The sequence below is a fragment of the Neolamprologus brichardi genome, chromosome 13 (genome assembly GCF_056152115.1).
Source record: "Neolamprologus brichardi isolate AB-2024 chromosome 13, ASM5615211v1, whole genome shotgun sequence".
Taxonomy (NCBI): domain Eukaryota; kingdom Metazoa; phylum Chordata; class Actinopteri; order Cichliformes; family Cichlidae; genus Neolamprologus; species Neolamprologus brichardi.
This window is the reverse complement of record NC_142116.1, coordinates 26,448,013-26,464,279: the sequence shown is the minus strand read 5'-3', so window position 1 is coordinate 26,464,279 and position 16,267 is coordinate 26,448,013. Positions and strand designations below refer to the sequence as shown.

At 42.5% G+C, this 16,267-nt stretch overlaps 2 protein-coding genes across 2 annotated transcripts; both read left to right on the top strand.

Moving 5' to 3' along the window:
* Nucleotides 1-267: 267 nt before the first annotated feature.
* calm2a (calmodulin 2a (phosphorylase kinase, delta)) lies at nucleotides 268-4,347 on the top strand. The gene is made up of 6 exons (XM_006799078.3): nucleotides 268-403; nucleotides 1,297-1,327; nucleotides 2,353-2,496; nucleotides 2,601-2,707; nucleotides 2,790-2,925; nucleotides 3,050-4,347. Exons 1-6 carry the CDS (start codon nucleotides 401-403, stop codon nucleotides 3,076-3,078), a joined length of 450 nt encoding a protein of 149 aa, XP_006799141.1. The 5' UTR covers nucleotides 268-400; the 3' UTR covers nucleotides 3,079-4,347.
* Nucleotides 4,348-6,604: 2,257 nt separating this feature from the next.
* stpg4 (sperm-tail PG-rich repeat containing 4) lies at nucleotides 6,605-15,221 on the top strand. The gene is made up of 8 exons (XM_006799077.3): nucleotides 6,605-6,717; nucleotides 7,128-7,246; nucleotides 7,392-7,448; nucleotides 7,822-8,076; nucleotides 10,056-10,120; nucleotides 10,402-10,447; nucleotides 13,777-13,881; nucleotides 15,162-15,221. Exons 2-8 carry the CDS (start codon nucleotides 7,217-7,219, stop codon nucleotides 15,219-15,221), a joined length of 618 nt encoding a protein of 205 aa, XP_006799140.1. The 5' UTR covers nucleotides 6,605-6,717; nucleotides 7,128-7,216.
* Nucleotides 15,222-16,267: the final 1,046 nt, after the last annotated feature.

Genomic DNA, 16,267 nt, shown 5'->3' with positions numbered 1-16,267 from the left:
ATCAGAAAGCGCGATTTCTTTCGGCTACAGCTTGTGCCCCATCACGTAGTAGCAGAAAGTATTAATCCGCCGTTATGTAGACCGCAGGGGATACGCGGTGTGATTATAAATATCAGAGTCGAAACCTTCACAGCATTCATAGATGAATGTTTAACTTGTTTCTTGTTCTTACTGTATAGATATCGATTACGATTTTTAAAATAATAATAATTAGGGACCTGTAGAAGAGGCGAGTTGGCGCATTGATATTAAAAAAGAGGAGGAGTTTCGAATAGCCGTTAAAGGCGAGTCCAGTTGCCTCTGTGTCAGTGTGTTCATAGAGAGTGTTGAGTTTTGGAAGCTTATTCGGCTTAGGTTTATTACGAATTTGTCGTGAACCAGCCACTACATCTACATCGAAATGGTAAGGGAAATAAGACTGGCTTTCATTTGCGGGTTGGATCCGTTCGTAAACCTCTAACCCGTTGTTTTTTTTCCGGTCGGAATGAACGGAAATAAAACGTAACTCAAAAATGCCCGCTGTAACTACCGCATTGCTAGCCGAGCAAACGTCTTCTTTACAGTAGATAGGCAAAACTAACCCGTCCGAGGAAGCTTCTGTTTAGACTGAATGAAAGTATAACGTCTGTTGAGCACCGTTTACGCATTTACACTTAAAATGGTGCATGTGCGTCGAGTGTCCCAATAACGTTGCTTTTTATGGCAGTTCAGCTGCGTCCTAGCTAGTGTCCCGCCTAGTAGTATCCTTTAACCGAGTAAGCTGTATTGTGACTATTTGCTAAACGCGGTATTACTTGCTGTATTAGTCACTCATTGTGCTGAACGTGTGTGGCGTTGTCTTGAGTTGATGAACCGGCATGTAATGGTAGCTAGCTAAGTGCGGCTCTGCCTAGCTAACGTTTACCGCCAAATTGTACGACATTAATTTTATACCGCAAATTTGGGGTCTTCGACGATCGCTCCAATATTTCGAGCAATTGCCAATGGCGTGGCGATCTTTTTTTTTTTCTGTTTTTTCCTCCTTCTGTAGGACAAAGTGTTGGCTTACAGTCAAGAAAATGCCTTTGTGCAAATTTACTGGTAGTACTAAATATTGCTGTTGTAACAACATATTTTCGTCAGCTGTAGCAGCTGTGTCAAAACGCGGCTGTAAATTTGAGAGAATCCACGTAAACCAGCATGGGAGGGGGAGGGGGGGGTTAAGCAGGAAAGTGTAACGCGAGGCGTGTGTGTGTATATTTTTTATTTTTCTTGTCTGGCATACTAAAAGCTGTTTTTTGTTCGTGTATATTGCAGGCTGATCAACTTACAGAAGAGCAGATTGCTGGTAAGACATGGCTGCATTGATCTTCTACTTTTCCTCATAACTGCAAGTGGCCTGCCTTATGGATCTTTGCATCCCATTGCAGTGGATTTATACTTTTGCCTTTTAAGGCGTTCCACAGAGCAGCCTGCTGGTCATAAAACTGGAATGAAAGAAACCGCTGTTGCTTACTGGCACTGGAGCGCTTAAGGACTCCCTCATGGAAAACTTTGCATTTTCATGGTTGCCATGTAATAAATGATGTAATTTGAAAGAGCTGTGCGTTCTGGCGAGCTGTTGGTGCTCACCTTTATATGCTTGCGTATGGCGTGAGGTACTTGCTCATGAAATGGGAGTGCTACAAGAACATTTGTGGTAGTATACTGGGCTTGGTGCGCTGGTATGCTACAATAAGGTGTTATGTAAATATTGCAGGCCTGTAAAGTCTATAAAGATGATTCATACGATTTAGTGGCTTCCTTATACCTTCCCGCATGACCTGCGGCTTGCCCCATGGAAATCCGTCCCTGTTGATATTCCCGCTGTGCACAGCAGGCCCTCTCTGTCAGAACAAAAAAGGGTGTTGCCCTATGTGTTTGACCCTGGAAATGGCAGGGCAGGTTCATAGTTTTCCTGACACTGACAAGCTGCTGCACGCCACTACACATTGCCTGTTGGCCTCATCACGCTTGATGAGTGTGTCATTGTTCGTCATTCCTCAGGGCTCCACCAAAGCTGCACGGGGCTGTCATTTGTCGTAGATGTAGCACAACTTTACCCTCTTCTGCTCCGCCTCGCGGTTGCTGCTCTTGTTTAGCCAGAAACTTGTCGTTGGAACTCGAGAGGGTCTCATCAGTCTCTCGGAGTTGATTTATATGGACACTAAAGGATACAATTATGAGCTTGGTCTTAAAAGTGGGCTTTGTGACGTGATGTTGTGGTGTCTTGCCAGTTGTTGCCGATTACTTTACAGGTGTGGGGGTTTTTTTTGTTTTGTTTTGTTTTTTTTTCCCCCTCACTAAAAAGCCAACTCTCTTTGTTGCAACTAGAATTCAAGGAGGCCTTCTCACTCTTTGACAAGGATGGAGATGGCACCATCACTACCAAAGAGCTGGGCACAGTCATGCGCTCTCTGGGCCAGAATCCCACAGAGGCAGAACTGCAGGACATGATCAATGAAGTGGATGCTGATGGTGAGAACTCGATCAAACCTCAAAGGCTTCCAGCTGTTTACACGGTCACTGTGCTGGATGTCAGTAGCTCAAATGTGCTGCTTTTTAAAAACTTTTTTCTTCAGGAAATGGAACGATAGACTTCCCAGAATTTCTGACCATGATGGCCAGGAAGATGAAGGACACAGACAGCGAGGAGGAGATCAGAGAAGCATTCCGTGTCTTTGACAAGGTAAATGCATCCAGCCGCTCTAGTGTACATATGCACTGTAGTTTGTAAGAAGGGGAGCTCACTGACTGACCTGATTTCTCAGGATGGGAATGGCTACATCAGTGCTGCTGAGCTGCGCCATGTGATGACAAACCTTGGTGAGAAGTTGACTGATGAAGAGGTGGATGAAATGATCAGAGAAGCAGACATTGATGGGGATGGACAGGTCAACTATGAAGGTTGGTATATAGTTCTCTATTAGTCTTTTTTTTTTTTTTTTTTTTTTTTGTAAACATTTTGGGCTGACTTTTTAAATGTAAAATTTTATAATTTTTTTTTTTTTTCCCCTCTTCAACCCTGCAGAGTTCGTACAAATGATGACGGCGAAGTGAAGGCCTTGTACAGATTTCGTATATAAATAATTTGCCTTTTTTCTTTGTGTAATTTATCTGTAAAATCTTAATAGCCCCTATTCATCCCTGCCCCTTCTGCTGTCCAAAGGAACTGCATGTAAACTGCATAGGCTCTTGTCCCCATGTCCCTTTCTTTTGCTGTCATGGTGTTTTGGAGTGACAGAACGGTCATACAACCAGATGCCGTGGAGGCCCCTGGAAGCTGGAGAACTTGGAATTTTCCTGTTATGTGCTCGGGGGGCCCCCTCCACGCATGGTGACATTGGAAACCTGTCAGCTGGTTGTCACTTGGCAACACTGTTGGCATGGAAACGATGTAGAGAAGTTGAAACTCTGCATGGACTACGGACAAAGTATATATGGAAATCTCAGCATTGCACTACTGCAAAAAAATGACACGGGTGTATCTCCTAGGTACTCGTACAAACTCTTTTTGTATCTGCTGTTCTATATACCAGAAAAATGGCAAATTTTACCATGCTTTTTAATGTTTTACTCACTACTCTTCTCTCTTTTTTTTTTTTTTTTTTTTTTTTAAAATGACCACAGGTCAAATAATCCATTCCAAGTTGTATATTTTTTTTTTTCCAATAAAATTTACAATCTACCCATATTTGACAATTGTCTTGTTTTCAGTTATGGATTGTTGAGTTTGTATACCCTGTAATAATTCCCATTTTGTATTGAAGACAGGATGCTCCAGTTTTGATAGGTTTGGTTTCTTTTTTTTTTTTTTTTCTTTTTTTTTTTTTTCTTCTTGTTGCTTGGAATACATGAGATGTTTACCAATTAAGTCCCCCTGTTAACCCCCCTCCCCCACAGCACTGAGGAGCATCAGCCAATGCCTCTTAATGTTCAGAAAAGCTCACGTCAGATGTGCATTGTCATTAAAATAAAAGCACTGAGTGGGATCAAAGGCTTCTATTTTGAAGTACACACAATGGTACTCGAAATTAGATTAGCCTTGTACTGTCCAGCTCACCCATCTGACTGCATAGGCCGTGTGTGTGTTAGAGCCAGCATAGCACCATGTAGGACCTGACTGCCTCATGTCTTGCGTGGCATTTGCCCCCAATCATAAGATGTGGGTGACTGAACATGTATCAGAAACCATGGTGTAAATAGGTGTACCTGTGTGGGACTCTTATTTTCTGTTTTATTTCTGATGAGTTTGTTACAGTAGCTTGCAGAGATACTAAGTTTGTTATTTTGATGAATGACAAAATAAAGCTCTATTGTGGACCTCTGTGCTGCCTCCTGTGTGAAATTTGTTTGCTGTTTTTTTTTGCAGCCCATTTTGGGAGGGTGGGGATGCAATCACTGCACTTTGGAGATGTGCATCTGGCTTTTGCAGCGTTGCAGTAAATGTGATGTTGCACACAGCTAAGTTTAATAGCTAAAAACAAATTGTTGTTGAATCCACTGGTGGTAGGGAACAAGGAATCACCTTGTAATTTGCATTTCTAATACAAATATCTGCACAAATCTAAATATGCAAATACATTTTAAAACAGTGTGCATACCTTAATGAGCTGCTGCAACTGGGTGACTAAAAGGAAACATGTTCCAAACAGGAGAGCTGACAGGTTAAATGATAGGATGATCAGACGACTTATTCAAGTAGGGAATCCAACCAAAGACTGACAGAAGATGCTGGGTGTTCTCAGCTGTCTAAAATTTGGATCTGGTCCCAATCTTTTATAATGAAGGTTATAAAAGTAACACATACAGGTAGATGGGAAAGTGTCAGGTCAGAAAACTAAGCTAAAAAAAACCCCAAACATACAATTTAATTTGGGACCCATTCTCATTCCACAGACTGAAGTTCTGGTATGGTATTACCAGTTCTGGTATCTGGTATTACCAGGGATGATCTTGTTCTTGATTTTATTCTAACCATATCTATGACGAATCAAAATAATTTAACTGAGTTTGCTGGATGCATGTACCTGAAAGCCTGAATATTTAGTACAAGTATTTTTGTGTCATATGGTACTGAGCAAATGTCTGGAACCACTCCTTATGTATTTGTATTTTACTTCCAATGATCCAGACTTGTACTTTTAATCTATGAAAAATGTCAAAGATATGTTTGATAGGCATAAAGTAGCTATTTTGCACCAACAAGCTGAAAACTTGTTGACAGTGTGAAGTGTGCCCTTGAAAAACTGAGAAACCTAGACAAGTCGGGGACGGAAGAAGTGGCAGCTTTCAAAATCAATAGCACGTGGAGAGTATCTGAAAGTCACTTCCTTAGGAAATAGAAACCCGGCAAAGACTTGACACAGACCTGAGACCTGTGTCCGGTGCTTTGGTTGATCCATCTATGTTTCACTGAGGCGTCATCAGAAATACCCTCAGTGGAGTGGGTGGCTGTCGGAAGATCATTCTCAAGGAAAGGTAACAGGGGGAAGAGGCTGCATCACCAAATTACACAGTAACTAGACTGAAAATCAGCAGCAACAGGTCTCATGAAGTGATGAATCCAAATGTAGAATCTCTGGTTCAAATCATCATCAACATGTGTGGAAGATGTCAGGAGGAAGGTACAGCACCGAGTGTCTACAGTTAAACAACAAAGGTGGTCATATTGAATTTTAAGCTAATTTGAATTGTACGAAGTCTTTTTTTGCCTCATACATTGAATTTCTATTTAAATTTGCACCTATTTCTCATTTTCTCAGCAAAATGTAAAGACAAATGCACAGCACTGTACTGGTGATTTGTTCATTTGCTGTAAAAGTTGAATGAACATCCACCAAGTGTGGTGTTTCCATAATTATTTTTTTTCTAATGGTTGTAGCTTTTATCATAATGCTGAACCGGATGAAACTTGTCTTATGTGTGAAGTTATGTGAGGGGTCTGACCTCCACCCCCCCGGGAGCAGTGCAGGCTGCAGTTGTTTGTGGCTTGGCCAATCATGCATACTCAGAGCTCCCTTGTGGAAGCACATTTAAACATTTAGAGCATTACAAAATGCACCGAGGTGACAGCTAGCACACAGCAAAGGTAACTGCACTACCCCCGATCTGACTCTGCTTCGTCTCGTGTCATGCGCAGTGACACAAATGAGTGGGTTCTTGCTTTCACGCGGCACCAGCTGCAGTTCCAAAACACAGAACGAAAAGGAACACCACGAGCCACCGCGGCGATTTCAGGTGTGAATCGATCACACGAGAAACTCTCATCGTGTTAAAACCAATTATCACAAGACTTTTTTAAAAAAAAGAAAAAAAATTACCCCCACAGATGAAGTGTCATCGCAGCCTGCTTATACAAAAGTTGTTAATTACGCTGCACATGCGACACTAGTCTGAAGCTGTCTCCTGCATTCATGCCTTGTCCGAACTGGAGATGACTGTACATGAGGGAGTCAGGGTGAAGATGTGTGTATGTCTCCTAGTGCGCTGTGGTGTCACATGAGACTTCCTTGACAAGCAGCGGAAGCATGAATTCTTGGCTCCTTCCAGCCATGTGCTGCATGTAGCCTGGCAACCGGGCCGAGTGTAGCGCTTTCTGTTCCCAGAGTGAGATCTTCGCTTCAGCTGGCGGTCATGAATTTTGCTGTACTGAAATAAAGAGGGAAGAAGAGTTCATCCTGGAGTACGATCTCAGGTGTAAGCGCATGCGCGCACACACACACACACACACACACACACACACACACACACACACACACACACAGAGTTTGCCTGCAGACAGTGATGAAGAAGAGATGCAGTCTTGCTTTGTTTTCTGTGTATTCGTATCAAATTCACAGTATTCCTCCATATATCACATGTTGAATATTGCCATCCCTATGATTATGGAAACTGGACAATGGATGGATGGATGGGATGCAGACAGTGACAACCACATAACCACCTGCAGCACCTACAGCACCTCGGTGCTGGTTCACCGATGTGTCTTACTCTCAGCCAAACTAGCCAATCTAAATTTAGCTCCCCTTGCGAGGCCAGCTTGTTGAAAAATTGATCGATAGTGGAGTTGCTGCTATAGTAACGATCCCTGTTTTAATGGTGGTCAGGTGTCACTGGATCTCCCATTAAGCAGATAGTGAACGACAGCGAGCGCGGCGCAGGACGATGAAACAAAGTCGCCTCTGAAGCCGGTGACATGTCCCGGAGTGGTCACAAGACAGATAAGGTGAGGCTTTATCTTTAAAACCCTCATAACTCTGTGTGTGGTTTCATGAGGGCAGGGTGGGAGACGAATCAACACATCGTTGGCATAGCGATGTCATCATAGCAGAAGCAGTCTGGTGTGACCTGTGCTTCGTCCCTATCTGCAGGGTGATGACACGGTGGAGCTGTGTGACCGGGGGAGCTGGTGGCTGGGGACACTGAGAGTAGGTGTCGCACTGCTGTTTGGTTTCACGGACTCTCTGAAACCAAGTGTGTGCTTCAGCACAGCCCCAAACCCACATGCCACTTACATGCACGAGTAAAATGACACATCACAAAGACAAGCATCAGAAAATAATGACATTAATATTAACCTTCAACTAATCAATGATTTCGATCATTCTGGTTGCTGGAAATTGAGTGAAATTGGCATCTTCAGTGGAATTCAACAGCTGTCTCTCATGAGGTCACCCATCCATGAACTTACTGCAGCATTGCTCTTGCATTGTTCCAAAATGTCAGACTTTGAACTGTTGTAAAATAGTTATGAAATTAAGAAATGTGGGTCACAGATTCCCCATGCTCCCACTCTTCCAGGACACACCCATCCCGGGAACCTACCACGTCCGAGACTTCGTTGAGGAGGCTGACCTGAACCCTGTGAAAAAAACTTATGGCTTCAAAGGTGTGGGCAGAAAAACTCAGACCCTGGGTGTGCGTAAGGGGGATCTGCTGCTGCCTGGAGCGTATGAATATACAGACTCCACCCAGGAAGTCCTGATGCACCAGGCTTCCTACTCTTTCAAGAACTGCCCCCGACCCGACATTTTTACCCTTGGAATTAGAGACAAGGTAGCACTGAGACTCATTTACTGATCCCTTTTGAAAGTTTACATAGTTTTTGCTTTCACTTGAGACAGAAGCCAAATGTAACCAACCAGTTGCTGCTGAGTATGAAGCTTCTTTACTTGAGTTAACACAACAAAGGTTTACATCGTGGGTCATGTACAGCCCAGTTCAATATTAGGTGGCTCCAGTAACTACCTACTAACCGGTAAAACAAGGTGCACCTCTAAATTGTTCCTCTTTTTTTTTAGCGTAAGGAAGTTATACTTAACATTTAATCACTGAGATAGCTTAAATAACCCAGTATGACGTCAACAAATCAAGGTGGGGAGCTTCTTTACGACTATCAGTTTCTTACAGGCATTAGTTTATACACAGCTCTCTTAAGGTCCTGCAACAGCATTTCAGTTTAGACATTTTAACACGTCCTGTTGCGGATTTGCTGCTGTGTTTAGGACCATTGTCCTGTTGCATGACTCAGTTTGGGCCAATGTTGAACTGTTGGACAGATGGCCTCACATTTGACAGCAGAACACTCTACAGAGGAGTTCATGGCTGACTCAATGAGTACACGGTTCCCAGGTCTCGTGGCTGCAAAACAAGCCCAAATAACCAGCCCTCCACCACTGTCCTTGACACTTGGTATCAGGTGTTTGTGCTGATATGTTCTGTTTGGATTTGCCAAACGCAGCGCTGTCCACTACACTACAAAAACTCAAAATCTTACCAAATATATTTGTCTTATTTTCTAGTCAAAATTATCTCATTACACTTAAAAGAAGACACAATCAGCTACAGGGCAACATTTCAGTGAGTCAAAGGAACTTGTTTCAAACAGTGAATCTTGAAATAGAGAAGTTTCACTTGTTTTATTGGCATATTTTGTTTTTACTTAATACAAGATATTTTAGCTTGACAACCCTTTGTTTTTTGCATTTTCTCTGTGCATTGTATTGTTTGGGGGGCGATCGTGGCTCAAGAGTTGGGAGTTCGCCTTGTAATCGGAAGGTTGCTGGTTCGAGCCCCGGCTTGGACAGTCTCGATCGTTGTGTCCTTGGGCAAGACACTTCACCCGTTGCCTACTGGTGGTGGTCAGAGGGCCCGGTGGCACCAGTGTCCGGCAGCCTCGCCTCTGTCAGTGCGTCCCAGGGTAGCTGTGGCTACAATGTAGCTTGCCATCACCAGTGTGTGAATGTGTGTGTGAGTGGGTGGATGACTGGTTGTGTAAAGCGCTTTGGGGTCCTTAGGGACTAGAAAAGCACTATACAAATACAGGCCATTTACCATTTGTATGGTCTGACCCTGAATTTGCAGTTACACAGACGAGCAAACTAGAAATGCTTGCGTTTGTAATGATTAATCAATCAAATGCATCTGATTAGACATTAGACCACATTACCAGCCCTATTAATTCCAATAGAAGCAGCAAGGCTTTACTTAGCTTTCCATAGGACTGCATATAGTCCAGTGGAAACGTTTTCCTTCACATAGCTGAATTCACTTCGTGCCACGCAGCACAAGAAAATAGGATCAAACTAATCTGGCTCTTATGCAACTAACAATAAATACAGCAAGTTAAGGTTATTGATGCGTGGAAGAATAAATGGTTATTTGTTAAAACAATAAAAAGGAGAAAAATCTTTTATTTTACAGCCACATATACTAACAGTAAAGTTTAGCAGGTATAGATGTCAGGCCCTGGAGTCAAACCTGGGAACCTCCCCATAGAGACTGAAGTCATTATGAGCAGAAACTTTTAAATGATAGACTTCTGCTTTCACTAGCCTAGGGGTGTAATTTACTTCAGCAATATTTATTCACTGCTCCGTTGTGGAAGTCTGTTTGGATGTAACCAGCTATCATCCATACTTTACTTAAAGCACAATAGGTGCCCCCCTCAAAAAACAAAAACAAACTTAGGGTGATACTTTCGTGTGTATATTTTAAAAAAAAACATCTTTATCTTCTTTTTCTCCTTCTGCCAGCACATAAACACTTCGCCATGTGACTACAATGTGACAGCGAGACCAGTGGAGAAGATCCCCTGCAAGTAAGCGCTCGACAAACAGCCACTCTTTAACTTTCAGATCACAGCGCCGCAGACAAGCCATGAATCATCCCTTGATCGCGAAATCCTTCCTCCTCATCCGGCTTTCTGGTTCCCTCTCTCACCTCCATGCAGCTCAAAGTTGGAGGAGCAATCACCAGGCTGCTCTCTCCTTTCCTCTGCCGTCGATCACAAACTTCCTTATCCATTTCTTCTCTCGCTTTTTCTCCTTATTGTTATTTGTGCTTTTGCCCCCTTCCTTCTCTTATCTCCTGTTCTCGCAGGCATGTGATGTTTCGCTCGACTGTGCAGCGGATCAGCTTTCTGCCTGTAAGTAGGATCTGATCGCCAGAACCAATTATTAACAACATTCAGTCTTTCCATTGTCCACAAAAAGTTTCCTTACAATACACTTTCAATAGGTTTTGATTACAAGCTATGACCTAATGTGCACAAGGCCGTTAAGACAACCGCAAGGGTTGAAGAAAGCCAATCCAGGGGCGGTCTGACTGTATCGTTTTCCCCCATTTGAGGGCCTGTTATGGCACTGCTCTGGTTGACCAGTCAGCTTTGGTTCATATTGCAGCGTCGGTGCTGGTAGCCGATGGATATTTGAGCCACGCTGGCAGCTGCTGAGTGTTGACAGAGAAGGAAAGGCGCTAAGAAATCCCGAGGGTGTTATTACTCCAGAGCTGGGAGCAGTTTTCTGCCATCGCTGGTGTCAAAGCAACTCAGAGACAAGATTTTTTTGTCAAAGGTTAAGCAGCTGCATGTGGGAAACATTAGAATATCAAAGCTGAGGAGTCTTAATGGTACGTGATGATGAAGTCGGTGTGGCCCAGCGCGGGAATTTGAAATTTCTTTCCACTTGTAACTCAGAATAACACGAATCTGACTTTCTTACATGGAGTATATTAATTTAATTTATTTATTTAGCTTGATTTGACTTAATTTCTCCTTCCCGGTGAAATTTTGCGTCTCAGATTTATATGTTGTTCTTTTGATTTGACTGCACTACCTGAGATTTAAGCCTTGAGATTTAAACTCGCCTGAATTTATGTAAAAATTGCATATATTCTGATGTGGATGTTCTCTATTGTTATCTGTTAATGTGGCCTACTGTACGGCTGGCAGTGGCATGTCTTTTCTAATCGGCTGAACATATTTGAGATCTACCCAGTGCGTGGAGTTATTATTATTTTCCATTTGCACTTTTCCCATAAAGTAGTGATACCTTCAACTACACAACTGAAAACTGCAAAGTTCCATAAAACCTTCCTTAAGAAATTTTTTTAGAGATATTTCTTTCTTTTTTTGATTTCATCTTATCTTAGAAAGGTTTAAAACTTTAATGAATATCAAGGCACCGGTGGAAAAAGAAGTCAAAGTTTAAAAGTTTCACAGACATTTGCAGAATATGGCAGGTACCTACGTCGCCCAGGAGAACCTTTCTTACACACTGTACCGCAGCAGGAAAGTATGCCAAGTGCTTTGGCCCAAACACACATGCACAAGAGTTTCACAGCTGCCTGATGACTCCCATGAAATACACCTGCATTAGCACCTCTGTTAGCATCGGGCAGGCGTGCCGAGGTGCTGGCAGGCAGGGTACTGAGGATCAAGTGAGCTGGCAACTGGAATCAAATGGCATGTAATGGTAGTAGCCACTGCTGCAAGGAGCAGGGTGGAGGGGAAAAAGCACTATCCTGTCTTCTTCTGTCAGAATCAAGGAGGGATGGAAAATAAAAGGCCCGTCCTGTGTTCAGGGACAGGACGACAGTCTTATGTCTGGGGAGGAGAGCGGAGGAGGGGTGATGCTATTTCTGCATGGCACGCCGCTGGTGATGACCAGTATGTGTGTTAGTGGGTAACGGGAAAGGAGAAGTGAAAGGCACAGAGAGGAAGAAGGACTGACTGAGTTCTGACAGAAACTAGCCTTGAACGTACCTGTGATGAAATGCGCTGATATTTATATAAGTGCTTGTCTTGTTGTAGCGACCACTCAAAGCTCTTTAGACCACAAGCCACGTGTGACTAATGCCATAAGTTCATACTGTGCTTTATTCCATACACTTTATCTCATTTGCACTCACCAGTTAACCTAACATGTCTTTAGAATGTGGGAAGAAGAGGAAACCCACACAAGTACAGGTAGGACATCCAAACGCCACGCAGAGAGGCTCCAGTCAGGGCTTGAACCAGTGACCGTGCTGCTGTGATGCAACATGCTAATCTGTGTACCACACATAGGGATGGGTATCGTTTAGGTTTTATCCAATACCGGTGCCAAACCGGTACTTTTGAAATGGTGGCTGCTTATACGGTGCTCGAACCGGTGCTTAAAGAATGGAGAACACAAAATTGGTCCAAAAACCTCTCATGTTCAGCTGTTTTTTTGTAAAAAGATAACAATGTTAGCCTTTTCTGCAGCTATGGGGCATATATGGTATCACTCTTGGCTGGAAGCAGTGCTTAAACAATGGAAAAAACACAAACTTTGTCCAAAAACCTCTCATGTTTAACTGTTTTCCACTTTTTCTTTGGTCATTTTAGCCTTTTTGGCCAGGGTGAAGGGAGTATCTGCCATCAAACAAGAAGACAGCCGCATGTACAGTAGCTATGATGATGTTTGCTAGTTCACCTTACATGCATTAATGTAATAACGTGGTTAGCCTACTCAACGTAAATTACACACGAACAACATGAAGCTACTCACGCAGAGAAGAACGGCTGCTGCTGCATCATCATCCTCATCATTTCTGCTACACTGGCAGGGCTAGGGGCCAGGACTCTCCTCTTCAGGTTTTTGGGTGTTTTTGGATGTTGCAAACTCCGGGTCCGATAACAGGCACCACACCCGCAGTAGATGTGCTCGGTGTGAGGTATTGCAGCAAGCTATCAAATACGGCGCATTTTTGGGCTTTTAAAAAAAAACGCTATGCGTCGCCAGGTGTTTCATCAGATTTGAGGTGTTACTTCCTTTGACAGTATCACAGTATCAGCTTAAAGCACTTGTTGCAGGCTGCTGAGTTTGCATATTTTGCTGTGAAGTACAACCAGACTTTTGACCTCTTCGCCTTGGGCATTTTTAATCTGTAGCTCTGCTCTAAAAGAACGTAGTACCTGGACCCGCCTACTATCCTCGGAAACGTAAAATGATTGGCTAGAATCTAAAGTGTATCACAGCTCAGGAAAAAAAAGCACCAAAATGTGCGCTGCTTTTCGGTCTGGTTACTACCGTTTATGTCAGACACCGGTACCCATCCCTAACCACACATCTGCTGGCAAAGGTTAAAAAGTCAGGACTGAATTGATATATTATATGTCTTAAATGTAAGACCTCGAAATAGAAGTGGTGTACATGGTTAGCACATCCTTCAGATGACTGAGTATCAGACTGGGACAGCAACAGGTTTTCATGAGCAAACATCAAATCAATAGCACCATGAACCTGTGAACTGTATATAAACGATAGAAATGGCTGATATCAACCTTTAGTTGGTGAAGCTTCTTGTTCTGGAGCTTTAAGTTAAGCATTTTGGCCATCTTCATCTTCTATTTACAGTCTTCGACAATTTTGCTCTAAGCTTGCTGGGTAAGCACCCTGGAGGTTAATCACAGAGCTAGATACATCAATATTTTACCGCTATTTCCTTCAGAAAGATGGCCCTGCTCCATGCCACTACAACCCACAGACCAAACCAGCTAAAGCCATCACTTCCTGTTTCAAATCCACGTTGCCGCGGCTACACGGTGTGCACTCAGTGAGTCTTATTTACATTTCTTGTGTTTTTCTACATGAGTGATTACTAATTTAAGACTTCGTATTTTACATTAGCTGCATTAGAACATTTTTATGTTATTAGGTGCTTTTTCAATTTGTTTAAATGATGATCAGATTTTTACATGCTTTTAATGGAAATTCATCTGATTTTAAAGGGATTAGTTATTAAACGGGATTTAGATAACTCCTGTAAATAAAATATAACATCACAAGATTATGTAACAGATAAAGAAATCAAACACACACTGAATTTATTTAATGGGGCACGGATAACACGGACTGGAGACAGATTAAAAGAGAAAGCAGATGCAAAGCAAAACAATGAGTCTAGCAGGCGCGGACGATTCTAATTTTGCATAAGACTGCAGGAGGAAAAGTCCTAAATAACTTCGATAGAGGGTTGAGGCACAGATGGCAGGATATTTAGTCAATAGTGATCAACTGGTTAGTGTTTCCGTAAGGAAAGTGCCTAAAATAACAGCTGCATTTAGGAAATATGGCCAACAATTTGATGCATTGCACAGTTTTGGCTCGCAGGTATTACTCATTCATATTCTGAGCTCATTATTTGAAACATTGACCATATTTATTTATTGCATATAAGTATGGACCATTGTAACAGTATGCATAGAGCAGAATATAGAATAAAAGAGCAACTATTTCTATCAGATTGTTTCATCAGAGTCTATAAATTATTACAGATACATTAGGGTTCAACCTGTAGTAACATCCATACATTACGATACTCATAGACATGCCTTTTGTATTGCGAATCAATACAAAGTTGTTCTAATTTATAATCTATATACTGTGAACATTTCCATTCCGATGGAGTGCTCTCTTTCAGGAAGACAATGCCTCCAATCGTGGGCCGTAGAGTCTCACTGAACGATCTTATAAGAAAGCTAATGGTGTGAATCGTATGATTAGGCTTTCAGCTGAACACTCATGGGTGATTTTTAGATGGATGTGATAGAAACCGCTCTGCACCAAACACCAACTGAGGGGATATCTTCTGAATGAATGGCGTTCCCTTCCTCTTGTAGTGTTTGGAGTACTTGGATATTAAATACTGAGATGTGTTGAAGCTTAGACCCCATATTGCGTACACTTTATGTTTGTTTCTTTGGTTGCAGTCTCCTGTTTGTTAGCAATCAAAGGTTACAACATTTAGAATTATTTGAATTCATACTAGAAAGCTACAAACTGACAATATATCATAAATTGAAAAGTAATTACAGTTACTTGTGTATTTCACAGAACACTCCAGGACCGGGGACCTACGATCCTTTCAGGAAGTCGTTTGCACAAAGATGTTAAGGAGCCGTCTTTTCCATGATACAAGCATCCCTGCATTCAGTCATTGTTTCAACTTACAGAGTGAAGTCACATAATCCAGTGTTTTAAATATAAGATAAAAGTAAAATCATGGCTGCATGAAAGAGGGAAAACCTTTGGTCTTTTATTACTTGGAGCAACGTTTATCTGCATGTCAGTGAGGGATTTTGTGGTCTGCCAACAACATAATCAGCTACATTCGTCGTGCTCAAATTGCTTTAGTGACGCCGGCCAGGGAAGCAGAATGATCTTATCTGCAACAAAGGGTACTTCATTCCACTTAACTACATGTTCCCGGTATTGCGCCCTCCCTTCATCTCTCTTCCCTCTCTCGCTCCTCTTTCCCTCTCTGTTGGCAGTCAGGCTGCCTTTGCCTTCCTACTATCTCTGCCCTGCGATGCACTCAGGAGGAGGAATGCTGCTCAGCCATGCGTCACATGCACATAGCTTAGTGTGGCATGCTGCACCCTCAGATAACACATTCGGTATTAGAGGCCAAGGCAGTGGCACACAATAAAACAGCTATTCTTATCGCTACCTACTCCACATACTCGCTCTTTCTTTCAACAAAACAAACAAGCTTGGGACACGGAGAGCAGCGCAGATAGGAATCGCCTCTAAGTGAACATAATGCTGTTGTAGATTACCATGCAATAGGGGATAGGCACAGATATAACAAACAAGTTGTTACTGTTAGGAATCTGGACACTGTTATTTACCCAGACAGGACTTTTGCTGAGCATGCATGCACTGCTTTATTGCAGAGTTGTTGAGGGAACTGAGGTGTACTCAGCTCTTCGGCCCAGCCAGACTCTGTTAATGAGATCCAGGGATTAAAGCCCACTTTATTAAGTATTTGAGTGTTGTGTTAAGTACAACCAGAGATGGGCGTTACTGTAATCTGATTACTTTTTTCAAGTAACGAGTAATGTAAGGGATTACTAATGCAAAAATGGTAATTAGATTACCGTTACTTTCCCGTAGGAACGCTGCGTTACTAAAACCGTGATTTTTTTTGCTAGAATGTC

Coding starts and splice junctions, on each gene's coding strand:
- calm2a (XM_006799078.3), top strand. Junction 1,328..2,352: donor TACAGAAGAGCAGATTGCTG/GTAAGACATGGC, acceptor TGTTGCAACTAG/AATTCAAGGAGGCCTTCTCA. Junction 2,708..2,789: donor CATTCCGTGTCTTTGACAAG/GTAAATGCATCC, acceptor CTGATTTCTCAG/GATGGGAATGGCTACATCAG.
- stpg4 (XM_006799077.3), top strand. CDS start 7,217: ATGTCCCGGAGTGGTCACAAGACAGATAAG. Junction 7,247..7,391: donor GTGGTCACAAGACAGATAAG/GTGAGGCTTTAT, acceptor CCCTATCTGCAG/GGTGATGACACGGTGGAGCT. Junction 8,077..10,055: donor CCCTTGGAATTAGAGACAAG/GTAGCACTGAGA, acceptor TCCTTCTGCCAG/CACATAAACACTTCGCCATG.